The sequence below is a fragment of the Lathamus discolor genome, chromosome 5 (genome assembly GCF_037157495.1).
Source record: "Lathamus discolor isolate bLatDis1 chromosome 5, bLatDis1.hap1, whole genome shotgun sequence".
Taxonomy (NCBI): domain Eukaryota; kingdom Metazoa; phylum Chordata; class Aves; order Psittaciformes; family Psittacidae; genus Lathamus; species Lathamus discolor.
Genome location: NC_088888.1, coordinates 119,799,372 through 119,811,705, shown reverse-complemented (window position 1 = coordinate 119,811,705; position 12,334 = coordinate 119,799,372). Strand labels below are relative to the sequence as shown.

Here is a 12,334-nt window from a genome sequence, read left to right as displayed (position 1 = left end):
TATCAGATGCTTGTTCCCAGCTGCTCCCCCTCCACAGGCTGGATGCAGGGGCAGCTGCTCAGGATCAGGTATTTATTTGGAGGCTTAGAAAATACCTAGAAACCTCAAACAATGTGGAAATTAAATAGGGAACTAGGAGAGGAAATAGAGACTATGTGAACACTCTGAAATACCTGAGGAAGCCAGACACTGAAATTGCCACTGAAATTATCTGGTGCAAAGAGCCTCATGTAGAAGATGGTATTTTTCTCCTTTATATAGTCCCCTGAAACTATTGTCATAGGTTAATCCTGTATTACTATTGACACGGGTCTGGCTCTATTTTGGGGCAGGAATCACTTTGTCATGAACAGGAGAGAGTGGAAATGGCTGGAATACAATATTTACAGCAAGCAGAAAAGGAATTCCAATGGAATAGTTAAATCAATGTGTTCCTGTAGTATCTGGTTTTATTTCTAAAGAGCTTTTTCCCAGCAAGACCCCCCTTTCTGCAGGTGTGTTTTGGCAGCGGAGGGGCAGTTCCCCACAATCATAACTCACCTGAGAATACCTTGCTTCACAAAACCCTGGAACATTTCCTCCAGAATCCTTTTCCTGAGCTAGAAATGTGAATCGCCAGTGAATCCGTGTAATGCCACACAGCGAATAGCTGCTGTCCCTGTGATTAAGAACAAATACATCCTTGGATAAGGGCTCCTGATCCCGCTGCTCCCGGGACCGGTGTTGCTGTAAATACTGGGATATGCTCTTCCTCCCGGGGCGAGGGTGGCTGCTCATTGAAGAGCCGTAAAAGCTCCCGATCTGAGGCGGAGAAGGTATTTTAACGTTGCATCGCCCAGTGAAAGGGAAAGGTGAAACCCTGGGGCAAGGCGGGGGATTCCATATCCTGTCGGTGGTGCCTCCATCCTCCCGGGGCAATGGAGCGCTAGGGTCTGTGAGCACGATGCTCCTCCCGGTGACCCCTTCGCCGATAAGCTGTGGGGTCATTTCATCCCCTCGGTTTTATGGGTAATAAAGGGGGATTGCCCTTTTATTGGGGCAGGCAGCAGCTTCCCCCTGCACTCTCCTCCCCATAGCCAGCAGGGAAGGGGTGCCCGCTGCTGATATCCCAGTGCTGCCTGAGAGCCGCATGCCCCGAGCCTGCAGCGACAGACCCGGCATAGCTCGCCCGTGAGCACCCCACAAAGCTCCGCATAGGCACGGCCTGTATTGTCCTAATGCACCTCCCGGTGCTGTCGGGGCCGCTCCCCTTGCTACATGATGGTACCTTTTATGTTAAGGTTGCATTTCGGGCTATGTCACAATACGCGAAGAGCTCAGGTGTGTTGGCGGCCGTTCGCAGGAGGGTGCCGAGCTCGCTTCTGACCTTGCCACACAAAAATAGCTGCGCGTTTCTTTCCAAATTAACACACGAAGCAGCTGCTCGCCTTCACCGTAATTACTGGCGCTCCGTGAGCAGCCGGCGCTGCACTAGATCACCCCTCCTCCATCCCGCCTGTCCCGGTTTACCCGGCCGTGTCTCCCCGGCGTTGCCCGGGATAGCAGCTATCCCGCGGGACAGCACCGAAAGAGGGTGGCAGGGCCCGGGGAAGGCGATGCCATGTGCCCCGGGCCGGTGTAGGGCTCGTCCCGGAGTCCAGCCTCTATCCGTACCCTGCACTGCCCGGGGGAGCAGCGGGCGCTCGGCCCGCTCCAGCGGCACTTCGGGGCGGCGAGGCTGGACCGGGGTCCCCCGGGTCCCTCCGGTGAGATCACCGTGGGGATTCCCGAGAGCCCCTCGGCGGGGGTCGGCGGGGCCCCCGAAGCAGCAGCAGCAGGAGGAGGAGGGAATCCCTCCTCCCCGCCCTGCCGCGGCTTACGCCCCGTCCCTCGGCGTGGGCGCCTTCATCAGCTCCGCCGGCATCTCCCTCCTCCTCCTCTTCCTCCTCCTCCTCTCCGCACACCCACACTCTTCCCCGTCCCTCCTCCCCGCCGCTCCGCAGCAGAGTGCTTTAGTGCTTTTGCAGCTCCTGAGGAAGGAGGTGGTTCAGGTTATTTTGTTACTATTATTCCTCCTTTTCCCCCTCTAATATTTCTGTTCTCTCCCCCTTTCTTTCCTCCGGAGCGGACCCTTTCGGCGGAGCAGCACCAGCCGCAGGAACACCGGGGCCGAGCAGGGAGGATGGCCGGGGGGCGCGTCCCGGGGCTGCTCTTCCTCTTGCGTGAGTATCGCCGCGGTGAATCGCGACACGGAGTCCTGTCGCGATGAGACAGCAGCTGGCGCTGAGACAAAACCCGGCGCTGCTATAGCACCGGTACTGCTTTACCGCCACAGGCTGCCCCATCTCCGCTGCCAGCTCTGTCGCGACAGGGACTCCATGTCGCGACTCCAGCGGGCTCGGGGAGGGTGTTAAGGGGTCCAGCAGCTGCTCGGGGCAAACGGCACGCCGCTGAGCTCCTCTGTCTCTGCCCGCAGACGCCGCGGCTCGCCTGGCTGCCGAGCAAGAAGTTGAGAATCTCTCCGGGCTCTCCCCTAACCCCGAAAAGGACATTTTCGTGGTGCGGGAAAACCGGACGACCTGTCTCATGGCGGAATTCGCCGCCAAGTTCATTGTTCCCTACGATGTGTGGGCCAGCAACTACGTGGATGTGAGTGTGGTCGGAGCCGACGGGGGCCGGGGCTCGGGGTCGCAGCGCTGCAGCCGCCGCACGTTGTCACGGCAGGAGCGGGAGGGGGGATCCGCCGGTAGTTTTGGAAAGTCCTTTATTCCCTCCCAGGATATTCACTGGGGCTGGGGCGGGGGGAGAGGGGTACCGGGGCCGCCCCCCTGAGCCCTCTCCCCGTCTCCAGCTGATCACGGAACAAGCCGATATCCCGCTGTCGCGGGGCGCCGAGATGAAGGGCAAGTGTGGCACGAACGAGTCGGAGCTGGAGATCTCCTGGCTGGAGCAAGCGTACACCCTCAAACTCTACTTCCTGAAGGTACGGGGCTCCCCCATTTCGCACGCCGGGGGCCTGGGGGTGCAGGGCGGTATTGCCGGGGTCCTGAGCGGCCCTGTCTCTGCAGGAGGGGCACAACACGTCCCGGGGGCCGGAGGCTTTCTGGAGGCTCAGCCGGATCCAGTTCACCTACGATACCAGCGAGCGCACCTACTTCAAGGACGCCGTCAGCCGTAAGAGCCCCGGGGGGACGGGGTTGAGAGCAGATCCCGGGGGCTGGCAAGAGATGCTTAAATGCAGTTAAAGAGGGGGAAAAGAAGCTCCAAACCCGCCTGGCGAAGCCGGGACCCGGCGCCGGTTTTAAACCGCGTGTTAATTTCTTGTTGTCATCCCTTATTCTTGCTTCTTGTTTTTAACGCCCGCGGTTGCCGTGGGAGGCAGAGCCCAGTCTCTGCCTGTTTGCTGCCACAGGCCCTCCCAGCGGGACACAGGGCCACGGGGATGGGCAGCGGGGCAGGGGTATCCAGGGAAAACTAGTCGTCTTTCCTGCAGGAGGTGTGTTTGAAGGTTACTTACCTCCTGATGATGGTTGAATAGGTGGGAATAGCAGCGATTTCCCAAGGTAGCGATGAGATCGACATAAATATCCATACACCTACACGCCTCCATACGCAACAGCCTCCTCTTTTTCTTCATGGGTTTCCTTTCTTTTGGCTTTAATTTAGGTTTTATTTCATTTCTGCTCGGAAATGAGTTGCCTTGTATTGAAAATGGCAATTTTCAAGTCGTTCTTCCTCAAGGTTTCCCAACTCCAGTGCGTGGTGCGTTAAGAGTTTGTGGCATTAGACACTCTGGATGCGCAGTTATTTTTCCCACTGGTGTTTCTGATGTTAGTGTCCCCAAAACACAGTGGTGGCCATGCCTCATCAGCCTCTGCAAATGCAAAGCGCTGATTGTCTTTCTGTGCTGCTGGAGGGGAACAAAGGGCTGTGGAAAAGTGGGAGGCGGAAGGCATCCCTCATTCCCTTAGCAAGCCGCATTCGGCCCTCGTTTATGAAACAGGCTTGATGCGATAAGGAAAATATTTTCTCACAATCTATACTTGGGTGAAATGGTGATGTTGTACTCCAGGAAAGGCATGATGGCCTCTTTTGCTTTGCAATGAGGTCCCCAAATTGCACTGCTCCTTCCCACCTGCATTCAGAGCCCAAGTACAGCCGCAGGAATTGCTGTTTCCCAGATGTCGGGAGTGCAAGCACACTCCAAGCCTGAAACCTGCATATGCATCAATGGAAACCATTCCTTTGACTTCAAGGACTTCAAGTCCCGTGAAAGGAGCGCATCTGGCAGCAGCAGGACTGCGTACCACAGCCATCCATTCCTGCCTGTGGGCAGGCAACCCCAGTGCAGGATCTGCGTTGGTTATGGGGGGTGTCATGCAGAAAGCACTGCTTTAGGAGGAGAAAACGCTGCTTTAGGAGCAGTGGAGCGTGCGGCCGCCGCATTGCACCCCTCTGTGTGCCCTTGCGTTTGAGTCAGTGGCTGTGTTAATGAAGTGACACCGGTCCCCCAGAGACAGGACCTGACCACTGCTCTTTCTGCCCCTTGGCCAGCCGGGAAGCACACGGCCAGCTCACACCGGCTCTCTGCCCTGGTCACCCCGGCTGGGAAGTCCTACGAGTGCCAGGCACAGCAGACCATCTCCCTCATCTCCAGTGACCACCAGAAGTCTGTGCAGCTCTTGCTGTCGGAAGTGCGCCTCCAGCCCTTCGATATCACCGCTGACTTCATCTTCAGTGAAGGTAAGGTGCAGGGTGAAGGCATGTCCTGCCTCCCTCAGATGCTGCCATGGCCTTTGGAGGTGTCGCAATGCACTGAAGGAATTTGGGTCCCACCTTTATCAGAGCATCTTCTCCTCCTTGCAGTGGGTTTGTCAGTGCTCCCTGCAGTCTCTCCAACCCATTCCCTGCTTTTGTAGTCCCCTAAAAGCCTTTACAAGCTGCTATTTGATCAGAACACAGGCTGCTGCATGTACATTGGCTTTTGTAAGGATTCATCTAGCTATGTTACCAGCAAGCCCTGGGACTACCTGATCCCTGGGGAGCCCTGTAAGGCTTTGGTGGCTCCTCTGCAGCAAGTAGCAGCTTTCGTACAGCTCTGGGGGGTTTGTAGGGCCACTGCACGTGAAGGAAAGCTCGGGTCTGCGGTGGCAGGAAATAACTTGGGGTTCATGTTGCTGGCGTCAGTTTGATTTAATGTGCATTGCAAAGGTGAAGGGAGCCTGAAAGGGACTTTGGTGCAGCGCCAATGGCATGGGATGTTGTTCCTCTTCTTGGGGTTCTTTAATGTTGATTGTGGATGAAGGAAAATGCGAGTTAACAAGTGCTGTTTGCACCGAAGGGTAGTACTGAAGTCAGCAGTGACACTGCCGTGGGGCAGGATTCCTGCAGATTCTGCTTTCCTTTATCCCAAAGAACCCGCGGTGCTCCTCTTCCATCAGGTTGAATGAGGGAGTGCAAACATGCTCATCTGAATTAGGGCTTTGAGACTAGTCACCTTTTCATAGTGCCACCTTAGCAAATTAGTTAACTCCTTTATTGAATCAAGATGCATATAAAATGTGTCATGGCCAAATCTTTGAATAACAGCCTGGAAAATGGTGGTGTTATTTTCAAGCTTAGCATTAAGAACATGGGGCTTTATTATTTTACATGTGGGAAATCTTTTTAGGGCACAATAAAACCTCAGCACTGACTACAGAGCTGAGTACTTATGCTCACGACTCGCATTCCTCTCCCTAACTGATGTAGTAAATACATGCTATTATGTACCCTGGCTCTGCCAGAGCTCTGCGTGGCTGAATTACTCATTGCAAGGGCAGTGTAGTACAGAGTAGGTTTTATCCGTGGGCACAAATAGGTTTGGGTTTGTTTCACATTGAAGTAGTACCGCGTTTTGCAAAGGCTACAGGGAGAAAAAGGTAGAATTTAATAGTTGTCTGTATTTGTTCATTGGCACATCCTCGTCCTCCCCCTCCTCCTGTGGATCCAGGCTCCTGCACTCAGGGTTTGGTTGGAATCTGAGACAAGCATATTTAAAACACACAAGTCTGGACGCGGTTTTAGCTGCTGTGTCTCTGTGATGCCAAACCTGTCAAGTCTGAGGGCTCACCCGCCATTCATGCCATGCTCTTTCATATCAAGCAGTAATTCCTTTGTTTTCCTTCTTTGATTGTAGGTTTGGGGTTGGTTTTTGTCTGTGCTGGTTTTTTTATCTCCAGGACACAAAGAGATCCCGGTGGGTTCAGCAATTCCAATGTGTGGGGAATTCCTCCTCCCGAGGAAAGCCGGGTTTCTCTCTTTGTCAAGCTCTCTATTTTTGTTATTGCTCGTTATCCAGTTCTTTTCGTGGATTTGCCCTGGAAGTTAAACAGCAAAGAGCGCCTGGAGAGGATGCTTTGAGATGCACGAGAGGTCCTTTATCAATGAAGCCTCAAGAGGGGCTCTGCCGCTGCTCCCCATCAGTCCTGCAGACCCGCGTGTCCTTGGCACACGCATGGTAAAACAGGATCCTTTGTGGGGTCTGGGAAATGCTGCCAATCTTAAATTACAGTAATTAGCAGTCTCCTTTTTGGTTCATTAATTCCCCATTAGGTAAAATTCCTATTAATTATGAACAAGCCACAGAACACTTCAAAATAGTTTAGAATAGAGAAAGGGACCTGCGTGAGCAGAAGAATAGCTGCAAAGCAGGGGGGACAGGGTCCTTTTGCCCCCAAGAAATGGGAGGAAGGGGTTTATCGTTAGTCCTGACACTGTTCTATCTGGGATAGATCGAACTCCTTGTAGCGAGTGATTGGATTACTTTGATTTTTCTGAATGCTTAAACTTGTGTGCTAGATTAATCCACTTTCTGAAGGCACTGCTTCCAACCCTCACAAGTATATACATATAGATAATATATATATATTTACCTTTTTCCATACAGAAGCAGCAGAATATTGGGATCTTTTTTTCATTCAGAGCTTAGGAAATTGTATTTTTTAATAGGGAAATGTACGTACATTTTTCATATTAAAAGATCAGTAAAAAAAGAGGTGGATCAAGAGGATGCGAGGAGAACGGTTAAACTGGCAAAAGAACCCCACAGAAACAATGAGCGTATCAAAATAACTCAAAATGCAAAGGGGTACAAAGACCAGAATTAGGAATCAGGATCCTGGGATCGTGGCCCTCTGAGCCATCCCAAACAGGGGCCACGTTTTCTCAAGGGTCTTGGGCACCAAGTAGCTCCTGTCTGCAAGGTGGGCACCCACTCGATTTCCGATTTATTTAGGGTTATTTTTAAGCTGAATCACCTATAAGCACCTCTCTCAAAACCTCAAAAATCCACCCTGTGGTGCCAGACACAACTGAGCTCTGTTCTCCCATCCCTTCCAACAGCCCCTTGCACCACTCCTTAGGCTCAGGCTCGTGGTCCTGACTGCAGGAAACCGCTGATTTCCTTGCTATGCTGTTACTTGTTCTGTAGAGGGATGCTGAAACAGGAAAATGGGCCTGTGAGGTGGTTTGGTAGCCTAGTACTGAGCTGGATGAGCACTCACCATAGAAACCGTGGTGGTACGTGAGCCTGGGTGCTGCGGGTGCTGGAGGAGGCACAGCACAAAAGAACAATGGGGAACGTACCTGAATGTCTCCTTTGTGTATGCCCGAGGTCTTTGCTTGATAGAGCAGGGATTGGGGGCTGTGGGGTGACCCCACCAGGTTTGGGATGGAGCAGAAGTCCCAGCATCACCTGAACTTCTCACATAGTTTAGAATTGCCAGGGACCTTTTTGCTTTCCTGGGGGGAGGGTACATCCAGTGATTGGGAAATGCTGAGGTCCCGGGGACCTGAAGCAAAATGCTGAGGGAGGTTTGATGGAAAGGGCTGTTTTCCTGCAGAAGGCATTGATTTAAAACGCAGAGCCATCCCCAACGCGGTGGTGTGTCATTTGTCGTGCATCAACCAGCCCATCTGCCCGCACCGTGCTTGATGGGCTTGAATCTGTGTCTGCTGGGGCTTTATGCAAACCCTTCTCCCCTCCCACTCCTCCTTGGCATTTCCCTTTGCTGCCTCCCCACAGTGTGGTGGACCCCAGCACCTATGCAATGCTTTGAACTTTTGGGGTGAAAAAAGCTATTTTAACAGGTGTTATGAATGTGAAAGTGGTTTTGTTTGCTGCAAAATGATGCATTTTAATGTTAAAATACAAAATTCATCCTCCTAACAGTCAGCATGTGGAGAGCCTTAGTTCTGCTGCAGATGTTTGTGCCTAGCACTTGCCTGTGCCTCCATTCCCATTCTATGCTCACCAAAAGAGCCCTGACTTTGGGGTTCTGCTCCAAAGGAGGAAATGGATGTGTCTGGTGGGGAGAAGGTGTTGGTAAGGCAGGAGGTGGCTGCTCTGTGAGGTTACAAAGCGCTTTCTGCCCGGGTCCAGCTGGGGAGAGCAGCACTGTTTGTGGGTGTGCTGCAGCTGGAGACCAAGAGCTTTGCTTTTGCTTTCTCTTCTTTCCTGTTGGCTTTTCCTTTTAATCCTCTTTACAAAGTGTCAGGATAAAGAACTGTCTGCCTTGGCTGCTTGCAGGAATTGACACCTCTTTGAGTTGTGTCTCAGGCACTTCAATACAGCCGTGGCTTTCTGCGGGCACCAGAGGTTTGGCAGTGTCCGTTGGTGCACGTCATGCTCGGCAGCCAGTTTGCTTTGGCAATAACAGGGGATTCCAGCGTCGCAAGCAGGTGCTTTAGAGCTGGGTCAGTCCTCTGCGGCGCAGCACTGGGGCTTTTAGCTTCCCCACCTTCACTGGCTGCAGGGCCCTGTGTTCACGCCATTCTCCTGCAGTGCAGCATCGCTCTTGTGCAAGGAGAGGCACAGGGTAAACCTGTTGTGTGTGAGCACAGGGGGATGCCCTCAGCCGGGGTTACAGCAGCCTTGTTTCAGTTTTCTGTAGGGTTTAAGCTGAACTGCTTTGAAAGCAGAAATCAGTCCCCACAGGAGGAGACTGCAGCAGCTGGGCTGGAACTCTGCTGACGGGCCCATGAGCACACCTCGGTCCATTGGGCTGCCTGCAGCACAGGAGCTCCTCTGGCATGGATCCTTCCCATAGGAAGGGCGCTGCCTTGTACCAGTATGTGGGGTTGGGGGTTCAGAGCACCCCAGCCATGTGGCACTGCTCCTTGCGTGGCTTTTCCTGCAGTCAGCTCTGGGAATGCCAACTTGGTGCTGTGCCTCTGCCTTGGCACCGCGAGTCTGGTCAGGCCTCAGCATCCTGAACTGGGAAGAATCTGATAAAGCTCTGGAAAACCAATTTTGGGAGCTAAATAATGACCAGGATTTCTTTTTTTTCCCTTTCCCCTTAATACAAACAAAGAAAACCCCTGCATTGCAGCATTGCTGAATTGCCTGTAACACAGTCCTGGTGATTAATCACTCCTCTGGTGAAACAGTGAGCAACTGGAGCCGAAAAGGACATATCTTTTGTTAGACTACATTTCTCTTTGGCTGCGTTTGCTTCACTTCATTTACAGCTTGAAGCATTTCCCAATGGCATCGATGGGAGCCTTGGGAGAAGGCGAGGGAACTCCTGGAGGTGGCGGCACCACTGGAGATGGGTCCCTGCTGTCACCTCCTGCCAGGGCTAATGGGGGGCTCTGGGTTTTTCTTGCTCTTTGCCGCATGCCATTAGGTTTGCAGAGCATTTGCACTCACGGTTATCACACATCCCTGCGTCTTGCAATCGGCTGCCTGGGGATCCCATCTGGATGGTCTTTAGTGATGGAGGAATCGACGGTGCCCTTTGTGTCTCATGTAACATGCATTTCCCCCACCGCTGGTTTGGAAAGCAATCGCTGGTTTTATTGTTTTCAGCGCAGTTCTGTGAAGGGGATGACCCAGGCCCAGAGCGTTGTCCCTGCTGAGCCCATAACCTTTTTGGCCTCTTTCTTTTTCCCCAAAGTTCTCAGTTTTCTTCCTGTTGGCCTGGCAGCCGCATCTCGGCAGCATCGGCTCTGCCTGCCCATCAGCACAGATCAGAATCGGTCCCTGGGGAGAACAGTAAACCATGGTCCTGTCATTCAGGCCTGTGGTAGACTCTGGAAGCGGAAGAGAGCTGAACCAGGATTACCAGCATAGTGTAACCTTGGTGGCCTCTGCAAGCTAAATAGAAAAGGGTTTTCCCATTGTAGCTGGTTATCGCTGTGCTCCAGTGCTTTATTAGACTATTAGAAAAACACAGGGGAGGCTTGTGTTGCTTCTATATCCTTTGCCATGTCTCACAGCCAACCATGAGGTGCCAAGATGCTGTTTAACCGCGCACGTATGTGCTCTGTCAGTGCTGGTAAGCTCCCCGTGGAGAGCTCATAGGGAGGTGAGAAGATGCTGTTGGGTCTCGGTCAACTTGCAGATAAAGGGGGAGAATCTTTTAACCGTGAGCAGAGTAAGCCTGATGCAGGATTGAAGACTTGGTGATGTCTCTTGTGATACAACACTTGGAGGCTCCGTAACTTAATAAAGACAGCAAAGCTTCAGCCGCAGTCAGGGAACTTGTACTCGCACTGTCCCATTCCCAGCAAGGCCATTGCTGCCCTGGTGAGCCAGAGAGGCTGAGGAGGAGCTTACGGGTGTGAAGTGTGTTTCCCCTCGCATTGACTGGCTTGATGGATGTTAGCTCTCCCTCCAAACCCCACGCTGTGACTGTGATTTCGCTTTCCTCCAAAGCAATTGATCTTCTCCCCGGGACTCCGATGGCAGTTGCTGTCTCTCCGTGCTGCTGGGGCTGGTTTTGCTGCACAGGGACCCCTGGTGCGGAGCCGTGACTCCAGAGAAGTGGGTTCATTACCGCAGCAGGAGGCCAGATGTGCAGATGTCTCATTCATTTCTCTCTTTGTCTCTTTCTTTTTCCTCTCTCTGCAGAACACAAGTGCCCGGTGGACCAGAGGGAGCAGTTAGAAGAAACCCTGCCTCTGGTTCTGGGCCTGATTCTGGGGCTGGTGATCGTGATAACCCTCTGCGTTTACCACATCCACCACAAGCTGACAGCCAACCAAGTGCAAATCCCTCGGGACAGATCCCAGTACAAACACATGGGATAGGGGACAGGACCGAGCAGCCCAAGTATTTATCAGGTAGAAAAAGCAAAAGCACTTTTTTCTATGGGTGAGGAAAGGTGGGGGGTGGGGGGGCAAGAGACGGTATTCACAACACCTGATGGGGGGTATCCCCTGGAGAAACAAAGGGATTTAATACAGTCAGTGCAGCAACACCGCTGTCTCTGTAAGGAAACTTGGAGCATCTGTGTCAGTAGGTGGTATGAATACCTTCTTTAGCAGCTGGGCTGATCATCTGGAAACAGAAACGCTTCACGCGTCCAAGTCTAACACTGGGGGCAAAGCTATTGCTTCTTCCTTTTCCTTTATTTATTTCCCCCCTCTCAAGAGGCTCTTCCCTCCCCACCGCTGCTCTTGGCAGTGTTCAGCCTTCTGTTCGTGTCTGCGCATGGAGCAGAGCTGGGGGACAGAGCCACAGCACAGACTTCATTAAGGTCCTCCAATGAAAGGCCTCAAACCACACTCCTGGAGTTTGCACTCATGTTAAGGAGAGCATGAAGGCAACTTGGGTGTGCTTTGAAGACAACAAAGGCCAGAACCTCAGGCTGGTATCAAGTGCAGTAACTCCAGCTGAGGAGCTGGACACTGGGTGAAGGAAGTTCGGTTTTGCTTCTTGAGCCATATCTGAACTAGCCTTGAAAACAGTAATCAAGTATTGAAACACAAGTTATCAAGTGCCGTGCTGCTGCGAGTCAACCGAGAACTGCTTCTGGCTGGGCATCCTGCACGTATTGTGATTGTGGTTGAGATGTTCATTGCTACCTGCCACCGGGGTTTTCACAGCGAAACAAGCAAGATTAAACCAGAGGTGTTACAGTTACTATGCAGATTATTCAGGTATAATCTAATGTAACGGGAACAGAAATAAAAGGGAACCCTCGACATCTATCCTTAAATGTAGATGATTTTTAAAATTAATTAAAACATGTACATACGTGATACTTGATTCGCCTTCTTATTTTGAACTGATGTCATGCTTGTTACTCACTCCATGGTATCGAATGGAATAGGTGCGACGATACAGCACCTGAATGGATGTTGAATGGGTTGATTCTAGCAGTGGTTTTGGTGCAGGTGGTTTGGTGTAGAGGTGCCGGTGCTTCAGTAGTCTGTGATTTGTTGGTTATTTCCAGTGTTCTCCTCACCTCGCGGCTGTTCCTTTCTCATGTGTTCTGTGGGCAATGGCGTGTCTCACACTGGTCCCATCCTGTTCCGAACCCTTCGACTTCCCTTGGCTCCGGTGTTACTGCAGCAGGAGTTAGTCCAC

General features: G+C 52.3%; 1 protein-coding gene across 2 annotated transcripts; it reads left to right on the top strand.

The window, feature by feature from the left end:
- Window positions 1-1,890: 1,890 nt before the first annotated feature.
- On the top strand, window positions 1,891-12,008 carry LAMP5 (lysosomal associated membrane protein family member 5). 2 transcript variants are annotated; one of them, XM_065682344.1, is made up of 7 exons: window positions 2,074-2,201; window positions 2,456-2,628; window positions 2,831-2,962; window positions 3,048-3,153; window positions 4,534-4,722; window positions 10,874-11,085; window positions 11,429-12,008. In XM_065682344.1, exons 1-6 carry the CDS (start codon window positions 2,162-2,164, stop codon window positions 11,050-11,052), a joined length of 819 nt encoding a protein of 272 aa, XP_065538416.1. In that variant the 5' UTR covers window positions 2,074-2,161; the 3' UTR covers window positions 11,053-11,085; window positions 11,429-12,008. The 2 variants fall into 2 exon arrangements, with proteins under 2 accessions (XP_065538418.1, XP_065538416.1); XM_065682346.1 differs by having other exon boundaries at window positions 1,891-2,201; window positions 10,874-12,008.
- Window positions 12,009-12,334: the final 326 nt, after the last annotated feature.